The 26,663-nt window shown below is 40.0% G+C and overlaps 1 protein-coding gene across 3 annotated transcripts in view; it reads right to left on the reverse strand.

The window, feature by feature from the left end:
• The window catches only part of LOC106952155 (zinc finger protein GLIS1-like), a 65,321-nt gene that overhangs the window by 9,820 nt on the left and 28,838 nt on the right, over positions 1 to 26,663 (reverse strand). For all 3 annotated transcript variants that reach the window (XM_015040092.1, XM_015040091.1, XM_015040090.1), the window contains exons 3-6: positions 20,982 to 21,143; positions 17,489 to 17,599; positions 12,220 to 12,361; positions 7,991 to 8,165 (exon numbers count right to left, since the gene is read on the reverse strand). In XM_015040092.1, the coding sequence (XP_014895578.1) occupies positions 7,991 to 8,165; positions 12,220 to 12,361; positions 17,489 to 17,599; positions 20,982 to 21,143 (590 nt within the window). The remainder of the gene's footprint in view (positions 1 to 7,990; positions 8,166 to 12,219; positions 12,362 to 17,488; positions 17,600 to 20,981; positions 21,144 to 26,663) is intronic.

Below are 26,663 nucleotides of genomic sequence, written 5' to 3' on the forward strand. Positions count from 1 at the left end.
CCGCAAACAGCGTTGAGGTGTTTTTTTTTTTTTTTTTTTTTTTCATCCAGACGGCTTCCCGCGCCCCCCCACCCTGCAATGGCACGGCGCACCCCCCTAGGGGGCGCACCCCACAGTTTGGGAACCTCTGAATTAAAATAATTCATTACAACGATTTTATTATAAAAATGTTGTTTTACTGCAGCATCTTAGAAATGCTGACTGAAGATGGTTACGAGAATGACATCATCCACAGTGAAACAAATTCTTTAATGACATGGGCTATCAGGCCGCTCAGCAAAGAAGAACCCATTTGTCCAAAAGCGTCACAAAAAGCTAGATTATAGTTTGCTGATACACACAGGGACAAAGGTGTTACTTTTGGAGACCTGTCCTGTTGTATGATTAAACTAAAATTGAGCTGTTTGACCGTAATGACCTTTACATTCAGGGGGGGCGGCGGGGAGAGCGTATAATCCTAAGAAAACAATCTCCACTGTGGAGAATAGAGATGGCAGCTTCAGGTTGCATGAGTGTTTTACTGCAAAAGGGAGTTGAGCACCTCGTAAGATATCATCATAAGGAAAGAATCTGTATTCTTTCCTTATGAAAGAAGGAAAGAATACGGATTATTTATGACATATTTAAGCAACATCTTGAGACAATAGCCAGAAAGTTAAAGCTTGGGCACAAATGGGTTTTCCAACTTGACAATTACCAAATATTAGCTACAAAGTGATTTAAAGGCAACAAAATCAATGCTTTGCCGTGTACCTCCCAAAGCCCCGAATATTCAGGCATAATTAAAAAGGTTTATGTGAGCAAATCAACCAACAAACCTGACTCAGCTCTTATCAGGAGGAGTAGGGCAAAACTCAAGCTATTTATTGTGAGAAGTTTGTAGAAGGATAGCCAAAACATTTGATCAAAGCTTTACAATTTAAAAGGGAAAAAAAAGAAAATGTACACAAACTTCAGAATTTTACAAAATTTAGAAAATGAGCCTATTCATCTTATTTCAGTAAGTAATAGGAATAAGAAAATATATTTAGATCTGATGTCTGACATTTTTCGATACATTTGTTAAAATATGGTGGGAACTATGTATATTAACATATTTTTTATGTAAATGATCAAAGAACATCTAACCTTACAGAATTCCTACTCGTATAAGTTTGACACAAACTAAAACTGGTTGCAGCACTGGCAACTCAAAATGTTTTTCATACAAAGCACAGTTGCGGAGAATGTAAACAATTTGCTTTCCTTTGACTATCCAAAAGTCAAAATGACATCAGGAAGCGTTACATTCGACTTCATGTTCATCAAAAGCCGAGGATGCTTGTGTGGCAACTTGTCCGACTGCAGCCCAGAAGAAGCTAGCTGTTAGCAATCTTTACTAATTCATGTGTTGGCACAGTCCCAGAGTACAGCCATGTGTTCCTGTAGAGAGCAGAGTTCCCCTGGGAGCTGCTGTCAGCGCAAACTCAGGAAACAGTTATACTGTTCATATTTTTACAAGCTGCCTCTATGTGCAGCTAAAGTGAATCACAAGCTAATCACTGCCAGCTGCTCCGTGCCCTGATTTTGCTTGTTTGGCTGGCCTAAAAGCATCTCAGGCTCCAGGTATGAGGAAGATCTTTCATGTGCCACATTCATCTATCGCCGCAAATTCATTCTCACTGATCGTCCTGTGCAACTTTGTTTTATTTCTCCAGTCCGCTCCAGTCCTCTTGGGATGACAAAGCAATCTGATTACTGGCCTTAGGATTTGTTCAATCTGGAGTTGGCAGATGAATGAAATGGAAAATATCGCATTTGAGGGGCAATATTTCATAAAAGCAGAGAATATCCAGAGTGTGAAACGTCTAATGCGTGGTTGCTACACCTTTTCTAGGTCAACGTTTTATAATTTCCTGGCACAAATTGCCAAATTTCCCAATCTGTGAGTCATTGTTTATGTTAATCAAAAAAAAAAAAAAAATCTCAGAATTATACAAACTTCTACAGTATTCAGGCAAAAAAAAAAAAAGAAAAAGAAAATCTGCAAAAACAACAATAGGACCAATGGACATTTGAAAGACAGATTGACATGGATGAGTGGACTGCTGATTAACGATGTATTGATTGATGGATACAACTATTCCCTTTCTGTTATTTTAAAAAATAGCACACTGGTTTGAGGAAATTTGATGTAGATGTTCAAAAATGTAACATATTCCTAATGGGGGAAAAAATAAACATTGAAAATCCAAACATTTCCTTTGTAGCCTGTGTTCCTGTATCTGTATCCAAACCTATAAAATACTTAAACCAAAGTCCTCACTTTCCACACTTTTCAAGCCTGTGTAGAAACCCTGACAATGGCCTGCTAAGTGTGTACTGGAGAGTGCAAATGGGGACAAATACTGCCAGAAAAAAATGTTTAATGGGAAGACTTTAAAACTAAACGGAACATCCTTCTAAGTACCAGCTACACCTCTGTTCATTAGATTTGCTCAGCAAAATAAGAAAAAAAAAAGCCAGAACACTTGTATTTCCAGGTGCATTCATCTAAACTGCTGTTCATAAACATCACAAAGAGTCTCATTAAAATGAAGTTACTCTTTATATGGCTGGACAGACGAGAAAGCAAAAAGCCTGAAGATTCATGAACTGTTCTGCACTGCTCCTGGTTCGTGTTCGTTCACCTGCAGCTAACTGTCCCTCTAGGGACTTGGGATCAGACCTCAATCCCCATCCCAGCTCCTTCTTTGTAGCTAGCCTGTAAGCCCCAACTGATGGATGACAGAGGCTTCTTTGGCACATATTGTTGGGAACATGTCTGTTTCTGGTTAGAGAATTAAAACACTGCCTTGGAGAAGACAATGGGATTCTGCCCAAAGCTAAGCTAAAGCTAAGCCAACCCTACAGGGCAGAAGAATAGAAGAATGTCCTGAGCTCCATCGGGGTTCTGGATAGAGTTACAGAGAGAGAGTGTCAAAGCATCCATCTTTAATAATTTCCACTGTTTCAAAAAGCTGCCAGTAAGCCGCCAGAGTCTTTCTTAAGTAAGCTTTGTGCATAGTTAATTGAGTCTGGAATCTGTTAGTATTTTGATGTATATATAAATAGACTTAAGCAGAAGTTCATTGAGCTGAATATTTTACCTATTAGCATTCTGCTTTTGGAGTAACTAAGGCATAACATGCTAATATTATCAGATTAATTCAGTTAAAGCTTCTCCGTCAGCTGCAGTTTCGAAAATGTTACCTTAATAAGAATGGTGGATGTTTTTTCCAACAACGGCAAATTTGTTATTTCTTATAGGCGATGGGAAAAGAGTTGAAAGTATTCTTTCTCCCAGCTGTTTGTCAGTGTCCAAGAGGGAAGTGCACAGATAGACACTAGGGGGTGCTAGAGTGCATGCCATTTTCTCCCTTTGGAAAAAAAAAAAGTGCCCTTTTGAAATTTTATTTTATTTTTTTACAGTGTATAGTGTCTTTATAAGCACGTCATAGCTGCCATGTCTCTTGTACTTCTGCTCCCATAAGGTTGTTTAAAGGAGTTTTGAGGTTAATGATTTTCTTTGGTTGCTCTTGTATCACTTTAGAATAAGTAGAGCAACACAAATGTACATTACACCTCACAAAAGCACATCTACTCGAAAACTGCTATAAACGTGTAAACGTGTTTTGTTTTCTAGTCTTTTATTCCTACAGGTTTTGAAAACATGACTTAAAAACCTCATTGTATCTTGATCCCAGGAACAAGCCCGGCATTAACTGCGGACCGCAAAACGAGCGACAGACCACATGCTGCCATTAGTGACCTCGAAAAAAAATGTTTGCCATTTGGTTTGTAATGCTGAATCTCCTTTGCAGGATCTTTGTGAAGATAATGGCTGGAAAACAGGCAGTGAAGGCTTATAAAGGACTCCCTTCAGAACAGGGACTTAATGTAGCTCTATGCTGCCACTTTAATTCAATTAGCCCGTGTCAGTCACTGCCTAGGTATCAAACCGCCTCAGACTAATATTTACAGAGGGGCTCTAATATCAATATGCAGGTGAAGGCAGTTCCCCCCGTCCTCGCCGTCCTGCAATTATATAACCACATATGGCTGCAGCAGTGAATCACAACATTTACCACCGATCTCTTCAACAGCCGGCCCGCGCCGACTGCCAAATCCATTCTGACCGGCATAATCTTAATATTAGCCTTAGAAAAATGACTCTTGTATTGACTAAGTAAAATTGTCTAAATGAGCCATTTGAGCCAGAGTAAACACATTTAACCAGGAGGTCAGAGGGTGCCACACAAGAGGCAGGTTAAGTTTGATAATTTTCTCAAAATGTCTAATGTCCTCCAGAACCTTTTGGGAAAAACAAGTGCCGGGGCTGATATTGACCTTGGCGGCAGGCCGAATACCCGAGGCTTTAAATGCGCATCAAATGCTCCATCTTCTGACAAATGGAAGTAGACGTCTTATGCAGGTCACTCGCTTTTCGACTCCTCAACCCGCCCACCGACCATAATGTGTGATCATGAGATAAGAACGACATGGCGCGTGTGTGTTCTGGGTTAAATGTCTAGATTTGACTAAATCTGGTCATGTGGAAATTGCTGCAATCTTGTCAGCACATCTGAAATATGTGCACGATAAAAAAAACAAAAAACAGTCACCAAGATCCAAGTGAACAAGTTAGATTACCTATTTGAGGATTTAGGTTAAAAGTAAGGATAAAGGGGGATTCTAACCACACAAACATGACCACGATCACATGTTCCTCATCAAGAAACCCAAAACAACAAGACCAAAGTCTCAAATCTAATATGTCACCCCTCCTGTGTAACTCAGTATCCTCTTACTCAGGTCCTTCTCACTGTCCTCGCAACGGTAATTGTGCATGCTGTTGAGAAAGGAGCTACAGAAACCGCGACGTAATTTTGACAGCGTTCACCTCCTACTTTCAAAGCTTGAAACAACACACCACCTTCCAGATGCTTCCAGGCTGTTCCAAGTTTTACGCCACGCCTGCCTCACCACGATGGCTGTACTGGATGCTAAGAGGCCTGCTCTGTAGCCCACAATCACAAGCGGCCTCGCGTGTTTCCTGGACTACTACATGTAAACTCACCTTCCACATGCAACTACACACATGTAAGTGCAAACAGCACACATGTAAGAAAAAGATGGAACCTGAGACACTCAGTGTGGATCACTTAAGCTAAAGAAACAATGAATTTGTGAAGCAATGTCTTTTGCAAGATATTTTACGACCCAAGCCCAGCGTTTCCCAATATTTTTGAAAGTAAAAAAAGAAAAAGTTTTCTCTCTGGTTTCTTTGTGTGGTTCACGCTCAGCTCTCTGACAACACCCGGACTCCATTACTCTGCTCTCTGGGGAAATCATCATCTCTAATAGGAAACATGCTGAGCAAAACAGGTAGAAGAGAAAGGAGGGTGGAGCATCCTTTTGCATCATAGTTGGACTTCGGCAGGTTTTTTGTATTATCTGCGTAATGTAAAGCAGGACAAACGATCTGAATCAAAGCTGGAATAACAATATTACACTTATTGTTCACTTTATTAGGTACACTTTTCTACTTCTGGAATAGGCCTCCTTTTGTCTTCAGAACCCGCCCTAATTTACTGTGGGAAAAATGCGACACGGTTGGGAAAAGTTTCCTCAGAGATTATGGTCCATCTTTTACATGATGGCATCGCAAAGTTGCTGCAGATTTATCAGCTGCACATGTATGCTGTGAATCTCCTGTTCATCCACATCCCAAATATGCTCTATTGGATTGAGAGCTGGAAGGACGAGGCCATTAAATTACAGCGCACTACTTGTCATGTTCAAGGAACCAGTTTGAGATGGTCTGACTTTTCTAACATGCTGCACAAACCTGTTGGAAGTAGCCATCAGAAGATGGATACACTGCTTCTATTTTAGGCTTTGACAAAGACCCATCACCTTTTGCGATACTGTAATAAAATGCAAGTTATTGTTTTATTTAATGTCATTTAACTGAGATTGATGAACAGCAGCATTGTGGCACCCTTTGGCAGGATTATCCAGAGAGACGCAGCGGAGGAAAAACCAGATGATACGTCACAGTGCTTGACAGTTCACTCTCATGCAAGCATAAACTGGGTCCGCCTCAAAACAGAGCTGGTCGTGCGTCAACGCTGACCTTGTGGTGACCAGAGCTACCCCTCTTCCCATGAGGGGTGTTCTTAGAGGTTATGCACTTTGTTTCCAGGACGAAAGCCAAGCTGTTGTCTCAGCAGGACCACGAGGCTTTGGCCCAACGTGATCCAAGAGGGTTCGGCCTGGATTCAAGATGAGTAAGATGTGGAAGACAAAGGAAGCAGAGGGGGAAAAGTGTAGCGATGGAGGGAGTTTACAAAGTGTTGCTGATCCTACGTTTTTGCGAGGCTATTTGCAGGCAGATAGCCTCACAAATGATGCAAGGCTGTTGTGTAATAAACTGTTGCGGACACAAACTACAGAGCAGGTTCAGGGCAAAATAGGTCTTTGCGACCGCTCCGAGTCCCCTGCTGAACTTGGGATCCCAAAAGGATTTGAATGCACACAGTGGACAACTGCACCAGAGGTATGCATGTTAATGGTCATTTTAAGAATTTGAAACCTAGTCAGTTTTTAAATATATTGAGTTCTACTACTTGTGTTTGGGCTTTGGTTCCATTTTGTCAATTTCTAATTGTTTATATGCAGATCAGATATAACATTAAAATCAAAATGTTTTATAATCCTTTCTGCTGTAAGTAGCCATGATAATAGGAGCAGAGGCGACGTCACATTGTGTGCAAGAGCCAACAGTTATTACAGGCAGTGTTTTACTACTTTAAAGCAAGTTAACCAAGTTATACTATTACTTGGTTATGTCATAGCCAAGTAACCATGTGACCTTTAGTTGTTAAAAAAAATTGTGTACGTCTCAAGTATGACTTTAAACTATTCTTAGGAGGGTTTGACTCAAAATGAAGCTTAGGCGCAAATTCAGTCTGGAAGACTCTTGCTACACCTGCCTCATCAATCAGCGCCTCCCCCTCATCTCCCTGGACCTATCAGCGCTGGACCAAGCCTCATCAAGGCCAATCATTGACCGAGCTCCAGTTGATAAGGACCTTATCGCCGTTTCAGCTCGACGTCCTCGGCCGGGGCCTGAACGGCAAAGAATTTTAATGTTTACTTGTCAATAAACTTTTTAATCGCTTTCTTTCTGTCTGAGTCCCTCCAGATTGAACGTAGTCTGTACAATGAGCTGTCCATCAGTCTTGCTTTTCACCAGGTTTGCTAATTGCTGCTGCTAGTCTGGAGGAGCTGAATAGGGTGAGTGGAAGTAGGTGACCCTTTGTGGGAGTATCCACTCAGCTATGGGAGATTCAAGGAAATAATCAAGGCAACAGCTCAGGTCTGTTTTGAGCATAACTATATATAAAACTTAGAAAAAGTCCATTTCACATAGAACTGACATCAAGCAAAACAAATTGAGTTGGACTATAAGTTGTCGCTTCACTATTGAACTGTAACACGACTTCTGCTGAATAGAGAATGGTGAGTTAGCTGGTGGGAGACGAGGTTTTCAGGAAGTGTGTCGCTACATGAAATGATTTGATACAATCTTGGACTGACTATGACAAAGTAGGTGTCTCTTTTTTGATGTTGCTCGCATGTATGTTCAAAGGTTTGACTCAATTTGACTGTTTTTTCTGCAATGTGACTAGTTTTAGCACATGGAAAGTGAGTCAGTTTTGGTTCTATGACAGGATTCTGACAAGATTATGTTTTGGGGGTTTTTTTTGTATTTTTTTCCCCTCATTATTCAGGACAAGCTCAGTCTTTTTTTTAACAGATTAATGTTTGTGCTTCCCACCCCGATGACACATTTATAATTCTCTAATCCCTTACTGTGACCCATATTGAGCCGAGTGTGACGCATTTCCACATCTACAAGCTGTTTGTTTCGCATCCAGCGGGACGTGAGCGGGCGAGGACTCACCCGTCCCTTGCGCCATCCATGGATGCCAGAGGGGACAGGTGATGAGGGCTGCCGAGGTCCCGATCCAGGCGGTGCTGTCGGGAGGGCAGGTCTGTGACGGAGGCAGGGTTGGGGGCATGGGAGAGGAGCTCCACCGAGGCGCTCTGATGGGGGTTGCTGGAGCCAGCGTACAGGCCTGAAAGACAAACAAAGCTAATTCGGTAAACGTGCCAGATAAACTCAAGGGTCCTGCACGCAGTCTTTTCCTTTGAGCAAATTAAAAGCCATTTCATGGTAACAGGGTTTTGTTTTGACAACCTTCATCCAATCACTGTGCTTTGCAGAAGAAAATGTTCCTTGTTTGTGCTGTTTATAATTTAAGGTACATTGTTTGTGCTGCCACAGGGACTTGGCCTGGTTCCGCTTTTTTCCTATTATCCACTAATCGGCTAAATTAGAACATATGTTCGAATAGTGAGCATGAATCGTAGAACTTTGTAGAAGTTACCAAAGGAAAATGTCAAAATGTTTCATTTAGAAACGCTCCGCTTTAAGGTTATTTAATTTATAGTTTTTGGCACAGTACCGTTAGGGGGAACCGTTATTTCATACTCGGGCTGCATGGTGCCAGCTTTTCTTCTATTTCAAGAGGAAAAGTGTTGTTAAGTGCAAATCATTCCACAAGCTTTAAACTGTCAATATCAAATTTCTCTTGATATTTTTCTCCCGTAAACGACTCTTGCCCAGTTTCAAGATCCCAAGGTGACATCTTGAAATCTTCTTGTTTGCTCTGGCTAGGAATTTTAAGCCCGAAGGTGTTGAGTTTAAAGGATAAAGCAGAGAAGCTGGAACCATCAGGTTTTGGCCATTTGTGCCTGAGCATATTTTCTCCAAAATTGCTTTTCATTTCTTACCGCATCGCGCATACGTCTAAGATTTACACAGACAATTCTTCCTACAAATCTGCTCCGCTGCTTCTAAGCTTTCAAAAACAATAATTTTCCAGCAGTTCAATTTCATCAACTTAGGAGAAGTGTTCCTCTGGAGGCCCATTCGGCCCAGAACTTCCCATTCCTGACAACAAATCTAGTTAGCATTGAATCAACTTGATCAACTCTTTCTCTCCTCTGACTGTAAATCTACTCTGATTTCTTTCATGGCAGTCAGTAAGTGAGCACTAACTGTCTGGAACAGTTAAACTGCAACAAAAATTGGAGCAAAGGAGAAGATGGAGGGAAGAAAAAAAAACGCTTTTGGCTTTTGCAGACCGATCTGATACTGCACTGATTCATTAATAATAAGTCACAAACCTTAAACCTTTTTACCTCTAGACTCATCATTTGCTATCACACGGGCAAAAGATTTGACAAATAATAACTCTAATTGCCAAAGTTTTATCTTTTTTTTTTTTAGTTTAACAAAGAACAATTTACTATGCGAATTTTTCAAGGAGCACTGAAAATATGCCACCGTGTGAGACCAAGAACTAGACTTCACATCTTTTTCGCCAATTCATATAAAGCAGAGGAAAACTGCAAAGTGAGGAAAATAACATGATTTTTTTTCTTTTTTATTTTTCAAAATCCTTTGAAAATAAATCAAATGCATTGCAGGCATATTTACTTTGTAACTGCAGATGCAAGTCTTTTAGGAACTACATGTTTCTAGCAGCTTTTCAAGCCCCAAAACAAAAGTCTTTCCCTGCTTCTTCTTGAAAATCAACCAGAGCCAAGTGTGATTAAACAGACACTGTCTGATAGTTTCAGCTCTGGCCACAGATTCTCATTTGGAATAAGGTGTGGACTTTGACTGGGCCATTCGATCTCGTTCTTATGAATGTTCTTTGATCTAAACCACCATAATGCCGCTCATTCCGTTTGTTTAGTCATTATCCTGCTGGAAGATGAGTCTTAATACTGGTCTCCTTCTTGTGCAGCCTCAAACAGCTTTCTTGTTTTTATTTCTATTTGTCTGCTCATCAGCTATGACCAGCTTCACTCACAACATGATGGTGCCACTGTCCAAGTGTTACCAGGTTGATGCATGTTGTGGGCTTTCACCTTACATCCTGGACATATTGTTGAATTGTGCTGATAAACTTCAGAAACCATCACAGAAAAGATGCCCTTACAGTGAGATCACGTCGCTCAAAAGCGAATAACATCGACTAAAAAGATGCATTTTGAAGGCAATGTTGCACTGAATTTTATTTCAGTGTATCAGACTAAAGGGGCCTTAGCAAATATGCACGCCACGCTTTTCAGATTTGCTTGAAAAAAAAAAACCTTTCCTCACATTTCACAGTCATGTCAGCCCAATAAAATACATTGACGCCGCATACTGATGCAAGTCCCTCCAGCTGTACAATCAGAATATGTCGACCTCTGTTCTCAGCTCTGATAAGTCGACGCAGGTATATCAGGGAACACCATAATCATCCCCCATAAAGCACAGAGGGGTTTCTCGTAAGCCTCACTGCAGACGTGTAAATAGGTGCAGACTTATAATCAGCTAACAGGAAAGCACGTTTAACTCTTACTGGAACCGTGACTCACTTTCTGCCCTGCAAACGTTAATGACTGGATACCTGCCAGCCCTTCCCCATTTCTTTCATGCTTCCTATAAGCCATCAAACAAAGTGAAACTCATGTAAATTGGAATCCTGAATCCAAACCACAAGGCTGCAACGTCTTTGCTGCACTAAGTAGTGCCTAATTTGGTGCTTGCTTACGAGGAAGCCCCTTGGAGGCCTTTAAACCTGTTAAAGCATGAGAACAAGCAGCATCCACCTAAAGACGACGGGAAGGAGCGATTTAGGAACCAAGACTCTGTTTGACGTTCAGGGAAAAGTTGAGCGTTCGCTGATGTCAGAGGAGATCCAGCAGCAATAACCGAAAACGACAGGGAGCCTGGACGAACTACAAGCAGAAAACAGGGACAGATGTGTCCATAAACGGAAGCTGCGGGGCATCTCTCTCGTGTCTCCTAGATTGCTGTAATCCATTTATTTCTCTTGCTCACTCAGTCCACCGAGATGTTCGCTTTCAAAGGGAGCCAAACATGTCAAGCAGAAAACTGGACATTTAAAGACCTTGCATGCCTACATTAACCTCCTGTTTGCAGCCTTTTGCACTACATGATAAGCAGCAAGGACAACATGACTGCAATGAAACACAAGTCAAGCTGGACTGTGTGGTTGCAACATTTTCTTTTTAAGACTTAAGCACGGTGAAAACGCTCAACTGTTGATCGGAAGTAATGTGTAAATAATCGAAACCCTTCATACCTTTCTTTATAAAACATTTCTAAAGAGTATTTTATTTTCATTTTTACAATTTTACAGCCATTCGTGTTGTGCTATAAAATACATTGAAATGCACTGCTGTCATTAGTCTTTATAAGCCCCTGTGTCACTGTTGCAGGTCAGCTGGCCACAAATATTCGATTTGATTGGAAGAAATGAAAGAATGTTTTCATTCATGGCAAGAAGTTGACAAGAATATAAAACAGTCGGTTGGGGGATCAAGTTTTAGTCTTTGACAAGGATTGCATGTCGTCCCGGACTAAACACTGCATGGCAGGCACTTAAAAATTCTGTCTGAATTCAGTGGCTGTAGAGAAAGTGAGGATGATTGCAACTGAAGAAGCTGTCAATTGTCATTCAAACTCTGCAAACACAGAACAGCGTGTTAGTGCCTTTGCTGCCCAGTTATTCAAGTCAGAATTTGGAGAACCTTCAACAATCAGCTTAAACTGCACATATTTTTTGTCAAACATCAGGAAAAAGAAAGACTGAATGCAGTTTATAAACAAAGACATGGAGTACTCTGTGGTACAAATACAGAGCAACTCAGTTTTCCTCTCAGAGGCTGATTTATTTTGGACCACATTTCAACATTTATTGCGTTCTCCAGAGAAATGGACTGCTTGTCATACAGCCGACTGGTTGGGATCAATCACAATGCAGGAAACAAGTAAAAGTACAGCGACAGGGAGATGGGAAAGTGACCTGATGTCTGTTCTCTGTCAGCCTCCATGGGAAGCTACTGTAAAATAAACTTTTTTTTTTTCTCAGTTCTGATGACAGGAAAATAAAGAAAAAGCGCGTTGAGCCATCTCTAATGATGACACATCTTCTAACTGGAACAAGACAACAAAAAGTGTGTTATTTTAAAATGCTTCATTAAAAGCAACAAAAATAATCAGTAAAATGCTTTCACAGGGAAGGTGCTACTCTGCAGTCTGCGTACCTGTGAAGATGTCTGGACAGAGTGCGGGGGAACGAACATCTTTGCCGTTGTAGATCTGGAGCGAGGAGCTGGAGCTCTGCAGCTGCTGCATGGAGAGACAGTCGCCGAGGACATCCTGCTCCAGGTGTGGGCAGGGCCGCAGCTGAGGAACACGACAGGGAATGATTCCAAAATAACACAAATATCATATTTCACAAAGTACACATTCTTTAAAAAAACAAAACAAAAAAAAAATCTCTTTGGTTTCTCCAGAATGAGATTGTGATGTTAATGTTGATGAATGATTGAGAAAATAAATGTGTGTTGTCTGTACTGAAAAGACAATTTCATTTATTCTTTATGTCCTTGACTATTTATGGGTAATTGATCTGGGTTTTAACCACAGATTTTGTTATCTTTCATTGCTTACCTAACTATGTTTACTGAAAACACATCACAGCAGAAAATGTTCTCTCAGTAATCAATGTAACAAAAAAGAAAAATTAGCTGCTTTAATTCTGCATTTGTCTTATTTTGCCACCGTATTTTACTGTATCTAAAAACACATTCTACATGGGTATTAGAGTGAATAATTGAAGAGAGGTTTATGAAACAGTACGTTCGTGGTGAAGGTTTGAAAGACTGTTAACTGAACTAATCAGAAAACTTCAAGCACTTGCGATACTGTGATATATAAATCTTCATCACTGCAGATTGCATAGCATAGCATGAAATCAAGTAACATCACTTTTCTGTCTTCCTGTGACACCTGAGCATCATTCGTGTGGTATTTATGGCATTTAAGTGGAAACTCCCAAACTGTAGAATTGTCCAAAAAAGCTTGCTGCAGTATCAGATGTGTGGAACAGCATTGCTGCAGCAGAATTCACTTATAGCCATTCCTACTGCATTGCATGCAAAACAGATATGAGAGTATACACCCGGGAAGCTTTGGAAAACATGTAGAACTGTGCATCAGCTGACTATTATCTGTATCAACATGCTGTGTGAAATGAAAAATATCTGATAACTTCAACCCAAGCTGTATCATTTTATTAGAGAGCTCTTCTCTAAATATTTTGTCATTTCAATGTAACTGAAAATAGTTCTCAACACATGTTGGAGCAAATGCTTTCAGGTGGGCCGATATAGTAAAGTTTGTGAAGCAATTTCTTTAAAAAAAAAAAATAAAAAATCTTTTCTAAACCATCAAGTCTCATCATTGTCTATCGTTAACTCCGGTTTCTGCTCCACTACAAAAATCAGTTCCACATTTTGATTTTGTGGTTGGAAGCATCCTTTATCTGCATCATTAAGACATCTACTCTAAATGATTTGTTTATCCGACAGAAAGCATCGACAAGGAGCCAAGTGGGCAGTCATTTTGTGTCTGCTTTTCGTTAGATTTCTGGTGTTCCCACAAGAGATTTCATAACATTTAAAATATGGTTTATCTTAACAGTTTTTCAGCTGGCATCCTCCATGTTTGGTTTCATTCTCTGTGTCAGTAAATGTGTACACACGAGTCCTCCTGGGGATTATTATGAGTGTCCTGCAAAGCATTCATCACGTGTAATTGAGGCTCTGTTTTCTCCACAGCGACACTCTCAACAGTTTGCTTTTCTGGGCCAACTCCAACAGTGGAGTAAGAGCGTTTGTTTGACATTTGTCCATAACATCTGGGCCGCTGGGGCATTCTGCACTACAGCTTATTAACAACGCTACAAGCACACATGTGTTTCCCCTTTTACGACGTAAAGCAGAGGAACACATCATCCAGCCTGCCACTATCCAACCCTCTCCACAACAATGAGCTCTTTCTCTCTGTTATTTAGCCACTTCCAGGCAGGGAAAGAATGGACTTTCTGAACATGAACGCGATGAAACGTGGTCAACCTGATCTACTGAGATTGGAAATTATTTCCAAAGACACTTAACCTGTAGAAAAAGCCCATCTAGACAGGGACCAATAGCTCCAACATTTCATCGCAACTTGTGGACCGCAATTAAGTCGGTTTCCTGGTATGACCGCGACTTTTAAGAACAATCCATTCATTGGGCTGGTCATTCACAAAGCCGTCCTTGACTAGTTTGGATCCGTGTGTGTCTTGTTGGAATATCCAAACTCTGTGCAAAGTCCAAATATCTGACGCCAGTTCTCAGCCAAAGATGGATGGAAATTGGTGACGGTGTTTAAGAACAGGCCAGAAACCACCAAGGCTCAAGGCTAAAGACGGGAAGATGCTGCGACACCACCGTCCACAGTGAGGCAAATTTTATATCAGTGCAGTGGGACAATTAAGAAATAAGGCCCTGCTCCAAAATTTATGCGCTTTACTTAAATAAGTAGCTGACCAACTGTTGTGAATTTAGAGGTAGCGTCAACTTCATCTTGAAACTAAAGATTCATGGATGAAACTTGGGGTAAATTGGGTGTTAAAAATTTAGCCCAGTGATCCCATTGGGGATGTTCATCCTGTTTTATTCCATTAAGTACCTGGACAGCCACTCACAACCTTGAACCCACTGGAAGTTTGTCAACTTTGTTCAAAAGTTTCTTTGTCTGGAAAGAAACCAATTTAAATGATCTATGCAAATTCTAACAAGAGGAGCTACCAAATATCCAAACACAAATATACCAGGATCCTGTTCATGTCTAACAGAGCTACATAGCTCCTCTGTAACTTGTTCAATAATTTTTTTCAAACATTATCTGTGATATATGCACATATTTGAGGTTGTGAAAGTAGAAAAAAGTACAACTTTGTACAGCTATAAAGTTGTTCTTCAACTTCATATGCATAGTTAAAATCACAAAATTCTGATTTTATTCACGTTCAGACGCCACTCTGTCTGTGTAGCAACAAGCTTTCCAGACTTATCTTTGCTTTGCACTTTTCTCTGTTGGTGTATTTGTGAGATGTTTCAACAACTTTACTAAAAACTTTCTGCCTCTGTGAAAATTAGATCCACAGAAATCTAATTTTCTGTGAATCTTTTCTGTTTTTCTGGCCTTACTCTAAAGCTTGAGTCTTCAACTCCAGGCCTTGAGGACCGGAGTCCTGTAACTTTTGAGGTCATAATCAGGACTCTGGAGAACTTGACTGAAGTAGTACTGGTAAATCAAACATATGATTGAGGCGTGTGGGACCGGGGACGCGTCTAAAAGCTGCAGGACACCAGCCCTTGAGGCCTGGATTTGAGGACTTCTGCTCTAAAGGATGAAAGTCCAACTGAAATCCAAAATAACTAGAAGAGGGGATAATGTCAAGGTCCGATCTGACTGAAAGAATATATATGTGTCATTTAATATTCCCATAAAACAGAAATTGTATGTACATTTTAAAAACTAAGATCACTAATTGCCCAAATTTTTAAAAAAATTACCAATTATGTCACTGAATGTTCATCTGCGGGAAGCATTTAAGCTCAAAACATCACCATAGGGCAATTAAATTGGCAGACGCAGAGCTGTAACTCGTCCCTTTGGAGCAATGTTGACAAAGGTCTTGTTAAGTCACCAAGTGTGTGTGTGACAGAGAGAGCGAGAGACACAGAGAGAGAGAGAGAGAGAGACCACGATCGTGTTTTGTAGCACTAAATCTATAATCAATCATTCATACAGCAACCACACTTTATAGCTACTAAAACGTCCATGAAAGTTGTAACTGGAACAAAAAATTCACCAACGCAGACTTTAATTTACTTCTGCTTTCGAAGAAACAAAAGGGAGACAAGAGAGACAGCTGCAGCTGAAGTGTTGCCTGGACATAATTAATTGAGAGCCAAATTATCTAAAATGATCTAAAACAGATATGCTAATGTTAGCTTACCACTCCATATGTTTAGAAACAAATGAAACAAGCTTTCCAGTATGTTAACTCAGGTTGGAACAAAAATATCTGTGGTTGTCAAGAGAAATGGAGACGCTGAAGTGTGAATTTACACAATACTACAGAAATGTAGAGTGTTTATTTAACTAAAATTTAAAGCTACCCAGGTGGTAATTATTTAAGTAATTTCAGCATTGCAACAGATTAATACATTCCTGACATTTTCTATCGGGAACAAAAAAAAAATCCTGGTAATCCAAAGCAATTTTGTGTTCTCAATAACATCACAAAACCACCAGAGCCTTCCTAGATCGAGCCGTTCACTCTGACCGAGTCACCTGGTTCAAAGGGCTTTGGTCGTCCAGGTAGCCAGAATGAGTAAGAGTTTCTATGTGGAGGATCCAGCAGATTTACAGGATTCCCACGAACCCTGCAGCAGCCCGACCACGTCAGCTAGATTCTCATATCAAAGAGGCCATAAAGAAATGACTATTTCCACTTTATTTAAACTGCATGTGACAACTCACAGGAAATTTGCTCGTATAAACTTCGATGACTTTCAAACCACAAGAAAGCAAATTCCTCTCCCGAACCTATGAGATCATTTTTTATAACGTTACAAATGAGCTTTTTGTATATCCTGCTTTGTTTAATGACTCATCATAAATGTTGGAAATCTTTACAGTAATTAGCTTGAGTATTATCAAAGCATATTTAGGTTTATGGTAAAAATAAAAATACCACACATCGACTATCAAATCAGTACGTGAGAACTTTCTAATTGTACCAACAACATTCCACAATTTGTAGAAGTCACGTTTGATTAATTATTGTGCATTTTCTTGAAAAGAACGCACAACAAAATTAAGTGTGTTGTGATTACGAATAATAGACTTTGAATCACATATTGCAAAATGCAATACTCTACCTAGTTTAGTTCAAAATTATTTGTAACCCTGAAAGATTTAGCTTGAAAGCAATCTCTTAATTTTACTAACACATTTCTAGTGGGATGGGAATATCATTAACGTTTTGGAGCAGCCAAGTCTGAAAAATAACCGGCAGGGGGCCTTCCAACCTTAAACCCTCGGAGCTCATCACCAAGACAAAAGACTGACATACCAGTGAAACAAGTAATATGGTTGTAAGCAATAATGTTTTAATTGTGGTGATGTCAAAACAAATGTTTCCCCCCAATTAATCCGAATGTCATTAATAATTTTTGACATGACGTTGAATAAAATGTAAACAAAACTAATAATTTATACTTCTTTCCAATTATGCAATTATCTTTTGAGAGATGCCTGTCTAATTTCCTACTAGAATAAAACTTCTTGGTTAAATTAATGCGATTTTAAATCGGCGTAGGAATGATTTTGGGCTGAACTGCATGATTCCATCTCACTACTCGGATATACGTACTTGTCCTGGTTTTACCCACAATGCAAGTCTCTTACCTTCTTATGCACCTGCTGCTCTTTGGCTGAGTGGATTTTGACGTGTTTGCGTAGAGAACTGGGATCCGTGTAGCGCTTGGTGCAGCCCGAGATCTGACACGCGTATGGTTTCTAAAAGGAACAGAAAAAAAAATATTTAATATCACAATATTTTCCCAAGTCTTATGCATTTAGATTTATTTTGTTTTAAACATAAATGTATAGGTAAAAAGGAAAGAAAGCTAAAGGAAAAATGTAAGAACTGAAATTCTAGAAATACGTTAAAATAGTAAAAAAATGAAATTTGTTAGAGAAAATGTAGAGTCCTACCTTTCAGCTGAGACAGACACACAAGTTGAAGAAAAAAGAAGGCGAAGAAACAGAACGAAAAGAAAAGATCATCAGGTGAGGAGGTTTTAACACAAGAAAATCCTAAAACTTCACTTGCAGTCATATATGTATGCACATTTTCCCCCGTTCTCTTTCCTCTCAGTCCGACGTTACAAATCCATACTGTCGTAGCTCACACAAGTGATATTACAAAAATAGTAATGTGCACACACTTAAAGTTGTAAAAGCTCCAGTGGGTATAACAAAAATGCATCGGGAGACGATCTGCTGTGGATAATTAACTTGATTAGCAAAAAAGAGAAAGCTCTGGAAACATTTGCACATCACATTTTGTTGATCAATGGAGAATTTTGCCAAGCTGAAGCTGTGGTGTTTTAGGTAAAAGATACTAAATAAGCTGCGCTAAACTGCATACGCAAAAAAAAAAAAAAAAAAAAAAAAAAAAAAAAAAAGTGCAATTAATTGCCCTTTCACTCAATTTAAGTGATGATTTTGCTACTGGCTGTCCTCATGGAAAGTGTCACTAGAGCTGTTAGGTAAACTGTATTATTATCAACTATTTGTTATACTGTTTTATATGTTCTTAGTTTATCTACTCTTATTTGTTTTAGTCATATCTTTTAAGAAATGTTTCTGTATTGTTAATCACTCTGATTTCCTTCCTCAGAGGGCCTCTCTGAAGAAGAGCAGAGACAGCAGCTCTTCACAGAACGCCCTGCTTTTGACCTCTTAGATAGCTATAAAACCATCGCTGTGAAGATTCACAACTTGTCCTATTTGATCCTGGGTCAGGAACTAGATAAGCTAGTGCGAGATAGATTGTGTTGTTAGTTAGTGATAATCTTGGCGCTGTGACTGTGTGACGAAGTGTTTTTCCCCCTCCCTTTAGAGTTACAGTGCTCTCTGTGATTAGGGATCCTAAAGACAATAAAAAGAGAGGGGCAGGCAAATGTGCTTGAGAGCAGTTGGAGATTTGTAACTGAAAGCACATCTCTGTCTGTTCTCCTCGCGAGTATTAAGAATCTAACTTTCTCTTGTCTTTCCTGTGTTATTTTCTGTGTTTAATAGGTGTCAACTCTGACAAGAGCAGAGAGGCTGTAAAAGGAAAATAGTTTTATAGTTTTAAAATGTTCCAAATAATTATCTCCTGTTTGCCACAGATATTTTTTGCATGTCAGTTTGCACCTGCTTTCAAACGTGCTAGATAAGGACGCAAAAATAGCACCTAAAATTTGGTTCAGGTTTAGTGAATCGTTTTAGGGGCGGCGTATGAAAATGAAAGTTACAATAACACCAAATTTATACTCTAAATTTCCTTTTGTCATTTCAAAGGCAAACGGGGAAAACTGTAATTAGCTCCGTCTCTAGCAGTTTCATTTGCCTTCACTTTGATGTTTACTAAGCCACGTTACACTTAGAGTGCAGAAACACGAGCAGGGTAAATAATCCAGTACAAGTTTTGAGTAAGGTAAGAGTCAAGAATAAGAATGACGTGTTTTTGGCTGCGGCACGCTCAGCGATGACTTTAGACGTGAGCTGGTGTGAAGTCATCAGCATCTGGGTCCGTCTGTTAGCTGTATCATTTGGTCAATTTGGGTGGTGGAAGAAAATCTACAACTAATTAAAAAAAACACGAGTCAGCATTAATTTTTCTTTTTGCCTTTTCTTTGCGAGTTCTGAATGATTTAATAGGAAAAAAGTGGGAGCGGCAAAACTCGCAAAATAAACATGTACGGATGACTAAATAAAAATCTTTCCTGCGTTTTTATTTTAACATTAAAATGACACCCTCCACAATAAAAAGACTGTTTCTGTACAACATAAATGCATTTTGTTTGAAAAGCAAAAAATGATTCCCTGTTGTTTTTAATTCTTCCCATCGCAATATTGTTCAGCTACCTCACATTTCATTTTATTTCACAGAGTAGCTGTGAGTAAATGATTTGCAGTATTTTGTGCATCTGATGCTGCAGCAGAGTTGGATATCCAGCTAAGCCAGGCTTTTTGGACTTTAAAAAAAAATACTTAACTGCTAGCTAAATGCTGTAGCAACACCCCAAGTAACATCATGCTCAGCTATGCTGAAGCTCTGTCTGCACTTATGAAGAGCTGCCCACCTTGACATGCTGAATGGCTTAAATGGCTGAATTTTGTGGGTGATATTTAAAGTGTATTTAAGGGCATCAACCCAAATCAATTTAACATAACATCCAGTTGGAAAAACAACAAAGTGACCAATTAATATGATGCCACAGCTAGCAAACAGGTTGTTATATTGGTCACTTTGTGCCTAATGTGCAGTGCATCACAGTCTACATACAGGATGACAAGTGTAAGTTGCATTCCAACTCTAACCTGACTCTGAAACTTAAGCCTATTCCACTGGACTAGTGCACATTGTGCATTACTTAGAACATTTAATTAACTTATTTTTTTAACTAAAAATACTTTTGCAAAAGGGTGATTGAAAAAACCTGCAATATTTTGCAAAATATAGAGAAAACTAATGGGGCATTCATCTTAGAGGAAGGAAAAACAAATACACCAGAAATATAGTGGAAGCAAAGCAGCTCATTTACTCCACGGCTGTGTTGGCATGAGAATGCCGGTCAAGTGGGCTATAAGTTGGTGGCGGTGCAGCCACCTAATGGGTGGCAGCGATGAATGACTCAACCGTTCCACTTCCATACTGTACGCTCTGAAGAAACAAGCGGACCTCTGTTTTAGCTTGCATCCTGAATCTCTTCGGTGGGAGCCGCAGCCTGCACTAATGGTGATGATTATTAAAGGACCTGCAGCATGTCTCTACTGAAGTAGGGAGTGAAAAACGTCCCACAGTCTCACTGATTTATGAGAAATTACACTGTCAAAATGTAGAAATAGGCAGAGAAGCTTGGCAGTAGATTTTGAACGTAGTAAAATAAAATGACTAAAGTTTAATCATACGGCAAACACACACTCGGGGTAATATTTATTGCTATTTACACCAGAAATAATTTTTTGGGACTTTTTAATATGACCTAATTTCAGCTCGAGTTTCGCAGACAGACAAAAGGAGCCTGTATCTGGGCGACTGCACACGACTTTTGGGTTCGTGTCAAGAAGCCGACCACCCAGGTGATTTTTCAGCAGGTCAAACATGAATTTAAGAATGTTTTCTGACCGTGTCCAGGTGAGTGCGCTGGTGCTTGGCTCGGTCGCTGGAGTTGCTGAATGCCTTCTGGCAGCCAGGGTGCTGGCAGAGGTACGGCTTCTCGCCCGTGTGGCTCCTCAGGTGTATCTTCAGGTTCTCCAGGCGGGAAAACGCTTTGTTACAGCCCTCGAACTGTGGGAGGAGGAGAGACCGCTTACAAAGAGAAAACTGGGGGGGGGGGAAACAAACCAAAGTATGTGCCTGAGTGATTTAGAAACAAGTCCTCCCTCGCGTTTACTTATTTTGGAGCTTCTAATAAGGATAGTGTTATTTCTACAAGATATATTGACTGATTGAAAAGGACCGGAGGTGCAACTGTGAGCACTTCTTTCCGCATCTTTTGAAAGCATCTGCCAATCCAAGACTCTTTGTGAAAACCACTGAGCACCTACGCTCCCAGCCTGTCATGTTAATTGCAGGGGGAAACTGGAGCACGCCATACAGTACGGTGTCGTTTATTTTGCCGTAATGCATAGCGGGAGATAAGTATTCGGCAGCGTATAGTCCATTAGACTGACAAGTGACAGTGACTGTAAACAAGCTCATATCTGACCCTGCTTGGCTCATCCGATCCCAAGCACTCACCCAATGAGCACCACAGATTTGTTAACGTGTGAATCATTCATGAGGCTTCTCATGTATCCACTTCTGGGCTTGTAAAGAAAATGGAAAATGGAAACAAACAAAAACAAATTGTGGAGGGTGAAAGCAGCTTTCGCTGTCAAGACTCTCTACGGGGGAATGTCATGTTAGGAGTGATAAAGTTTTTAGGTAGAAATAATACGGGAGATTCCACTTAATGTAACTTTTGAAACACACAGGAGCCTCTTAATAAATTAACCCCTCTGACGCATGAATTGTAAAAGAACAACAACAAAAAAAATCTTCAGTGTTTTTATTCTTGAGTTCAGGGATTTACACGTATCCACTCCTGTGGACAACCTGCACCTAAGCACAAAAAAACAAAACATATGAACTTAATGCTGGATCTTTAAGCACCGACTTCAGCTGCTGTCCACACATTGCGAATCTCCAAACGCTTGGATGGGCTTTGCTGCAAAATCCTCTCAAAAATCTGATTATTCCTGTTGCTTGAACACCTTTTGCTACCTCACGCTTTCTTTCCCCTCAACTTTCCATCAATGTGCTCGGATAAAACACTCTGTGAACCTCCAGCCTCTTGACCTGAGAGACTACAAACAACATTTCTGAATTAAAATGTCTTTATTGTCAGATTTGCAATTTCCAAGAAACTGAACTTTTGGTGTCATCAGCTGTAGATTATAATCACTCGCATGGAAAAAAAAAATGGACACTTATTAATTATACATATGTAAATCAATTTACTGAGTAGATACTGGCATTGGTCATCTCTAGTTATCCCTCTAAAGACGAATTTGTCTTTAAAATACATATAACTGTAAAGATGTTCTATTTTATACGACAAAAATAAAGCACAAAGAACAGTATCTATCGGGCCAACATTAAAAATGCTTTGTTAGGCTGAACTAAATGTAAAGTTGACATCCTGCTGCTAAAGCTCACGTCTTTTATTCTCGCCTGACCTTTAGCTAGGCCGACTGACAACAGGTCAGGTTGTAGCTCAGGACAGAGCAGCGGCACTCCAGCTCTCTCTTAGCTAAACACTCTTAGCCTCCTTCATTCACTCAGGCAGCGCAGGTTGGGCCTTCTATTCACCAAGGCTCCATTTAAGAAAGACGAAACCCAAGCCCGTCATGGTGGAACCGTCTTAGGTGACCTGCGCTCATTTGTGGGTTTCTGAGTGCAGCGGTGTGGCTCAGTAAGAGAGTCTTAATCTGTCCAAGCCAAGCAGTGTGTCACACAGCTCCACAAAGAGTTTGTAAGATCTCTGAGTTAATAAGTTTGGAAACAAAACTTTCATTCAGGATGATCAAAATCATGCTTTCACCTCCCCACGCCTGCCGGCAAAAAAAAAAAAATAAATAAATAAAAAAAATAAAAATCTGCGTGCAAAAAGCTTTTTTTAGGCTAATTTTACTCAAACATTAATGTATCCAAACACAGTACAATATGAGGACCTGTTAGGGCTTCCAAACAGAAATAAGCTTGAAATTTTGAAATCCTGTCCAAGTCCTGTTTTTGGACATCAATGTTGCCATGGCTCGACGTTTTGCTGCAAAAGAACACAAGTCCCCAGAGTGCAATTCACATCTGCAGCTAAGCCAGATGCATAATCCAAGTGCATATTCATGAGTACGTAAAAGCCAAAATGTGGAGCTACAAAGACAAGTCTACACAGTAAAACAGGACAGTTTGAATATGCGTGTAGGACTTGATCTGATAGACAAACACAAAATGCTGGTCTGTCGGGGAATTTAAAAACATATGAAAAAGGTGCCAAGTATTTGCCTTCAGACCCTTAGTCAACAATTTGTCAAGCTACATTTCGCTGCGAGTATTTGTCCATTCTTCTCTTGAAAATAGTAAGTCAGATTCCTCAATTGTGAGGAACATTTGTTTTCCTATTTCAGCCCTGGTTGTGTTTAGGTTTGTCGTTCAATCTTTATTGGTCAAAATGCTTTTTTTTTGTTTTTTTATACCATCCATCTCCCCATTAGCTCTCATCAGTTTTCCCCCGTTGCCGTAGGAAGGCATCACCTCAGCATGATGCTGCCACCACCATGTTGTGCTCAGGGTGTTCCAAGTTTTGAATACAGTTTTACAACCTTGTTGCATTCGGTTTGAAAGGTAGTTGTAAAACACTCAGATTTTGTGCATCTAAAACGTATAATTTTCCTTGAACATCACAGTTTTATACAAGTCCATGTTGAAACTAAGAAGTTTTTAGTTATAATGTGACAAAATGAACAAAAAGGTTCATAAATACTTTTGCAAGGCATGGTATAATACATCTGGCAGACTTTGAGGCTGAGAATTAAGTTTTGGAAAACAAACCAAGCTCGTATTTAGGCACCAAAATTCCATATTTATGGAAATTTGTTTCGCTGAAACAAATCTGAGGATAAATTAGTTAGAGGTCCGTGGAGGAAAACCATGTTACTCACGAAAAAGCGTATTATTGATCTGAGGATATAATTTGTAGAGAGACAATCCAAGCGTGAAGTTTTCCTGGCGAGTAAAACAAGAAAACCTCATAAGGCACCAACGTCTTCGGGAATAGACGTTACCCAGGAACTCAGCAGAAAAATAAATCTATGCTAAAGTAAACCATTTTAATGCAGCCAATCTGCTGGTTTAAATTACTTCTTTCAGAAAGTGTGCTGACTGTCAACTTCGTTTTGGAGGTTTGCTGTATTACAGTGCTGGTAAAATGAAATATGCCACTCCTGCTGGTAATGAGAGAAGAGTGGTAGTAGTAAGAGTCTCCGTCAGGCCCAACCATATGTGGTCCCACTTTGTCAGCCAAGACAGTTTTGTGTTGTTTTTTTTTTTGTTTGTTTGTTTTCACCCGACTACACCAATCAAAGTTACAGCCATAATGATGATAAAAGCCTCTTAAGATAACGTGTGTACATTAAGAAGCATAAACTGTGTCAGTAAGGTGGTACACCATTCATAAAGAAGCTGACTCGAATCTAAACTGCGCAGAAAGCACCACACGGTTGAAAGTGGTATAAACAGAGTCGGTGGTTGACGGATGACTGGTTTTGCCTTTGATATTACCTATAAAAACAGCTTAAACTGCGCTAATCACATTAATTGCTTTAAACATGTTTAGTTTTCCTCTCTGAAAACCCTCCGTCCATGGTAAGCCAGAAGGCAGCCGCAGGAGGGGAGTGGCACCGGCACTCTTGAGGGCTTTCAGCCCCATTTGACACCGTCCTCAGAGCTGAGTGGGTCGCTCAGCGGCTCGGTAAACATTGGGGATGACAGCGGGGTCTCGACGTGGCTGAAGGGAGCGCGAGCGAGGGTTAAAACCCCGGGACAAGCGGCTGATCACAACAGACAGATTATGGACTCCGCGTTCAGAGCAGAGGTGGTGCGTCACGCCTCGGGCCTTCATGGGAAATTACTCTTGACTGGCAGGGGAAAGACCAAACAGTGTCAGGAGCAAAAAGGCAGTAGTGTGGGACTCGGCTCGCAGGCAGCGGCTCATTAGCAACCTGCCGGAGCTGCGGCTGACGGGAACAAACCAGCCGTTGTGGACGGCTGCTGGGCGGAATACAGCCGCTGACATGTTTAACGAAAATCAGATTTAAAGTCTAAATGAGTGACGCAAGACGACACATATGTACACGAAGAGGATCAGAAGATATAAAGAGGCTCATCTGTTGAAAAGTGATATTTGCGCAATGAAGTGGTTGCTACTAGAGTCATTGAATACGTTTGTTTTTATTTTCATTTCAGGTTCCAAAATGTTCCCTCTCTACTTGCCGGTTGCAACAGATTTAAGATATTCACTTGGTGTCCCTCTTCAACTTGAATATATTTCTGTGTCCCCTTGATGCTGGAAGACTGAACTTGGATTTGGGAAAGGATTTGCAGAATCCTGCATTATAACTTCAAGAGCCTTTTAAGTAGATTTTTTTTTCTTGGATCTCAGAAATTCTGACTTTTAGTGCAAAATAAGTTAAGAAAGTTATCAAACTTTATTTGAAAATACAGAATGTCTACCATGTAGATACCACTGGACAATAACTGGGTGATACAAAACACTTAATTTGCAATTATGACAGTTTTTTTTTTATCTTAATAAACCAATGACAACCTCTGTTGTCTTTAATGGATATAGTACTTTAATACTTTAATGGATAAAGTGTGTTATGCACCTGATCAGAGCTAGCTAACTAATTAGCAAAATAGTTTGCAAATAAAAGAGCCAAAGACTGGAGCAATGATATGATTGGCTTAGGTTGATCAGTGATGACATAAAGGTAAAACTCAGTTAATGGCTGCAGATTTCACAGTGTTTTAATGTGACAGTCATCCTCAGTCTGAAAGCTGGCAAAGTATCTTGATTTGCAATTAAGCTACAATTACTCATGTTCTAAAGGTCTGAGATAGAGGAAATGAAATCTCAAAGCTCATCAGAAAAATCCTGGACTCTTTACAGGAAAGCAACACAGAAATGCAAAAGTTTTCAATCAGCCAACAACATATATACTGCTACAGCTCAAATTAGGATCTATAACAGTTTAAGTAAAAAAAAAGGTTTAGAGGAAAGAGTTGGTTTATCAAGAGGAAAACCACCAACACTTCAGGATCTGTACACAGGGGATGATGTGCAGCACAGTCCTCCAGCTACAGATGAGAGGAACATGTGTGTTTAATCTTCCTGCTTCCAAATGCCCTGTGGCAACCACAGCAAAGTGCAGAAAAACGTAAATGGATGAAATTATATCCATATGATCCGAGACGAGCTAAGGAGAGACGGGTTTCTCATGCACTTTGTTAGGATGTAATATTAAAAGCAGCTTAGGTAAAACATTCGCATTACATAGTTTACACATATCATTTGATTTCCACTCCACATCAAGCAGCCAGCCTTGTCTGCTGCGGATGCGCCTTTAATTAGAAACAAAAATATTATTGGGCATATTATTTCGATGTGTCAAAAAGGAAGGGGTTGCTTTATGCGCAACTATTTTCCATATTTATGGAGCCTATCTTCTTCTGTTACCCATCTTTGTTATTTGTGAGTAAGAATGA

Source organism: Poecilia latipinna, unplaced genomic scaffold (genome assembly GCF_001443285.1).
Source record: "Poecilia latipinna isolate Pla-1442-1.1 unplaced genomic scaffold, P_latipinna-1.0 Scaffold495, whole genome shotgun sequence".
NCBI classification, from domain to species: domain Eukaryota; kingdom Metazoa; phylum Chordata; class Actinopteri; order Cyprinodontiformes; family Poeciliidae; genus Poecilia; species Poecilia latipinna.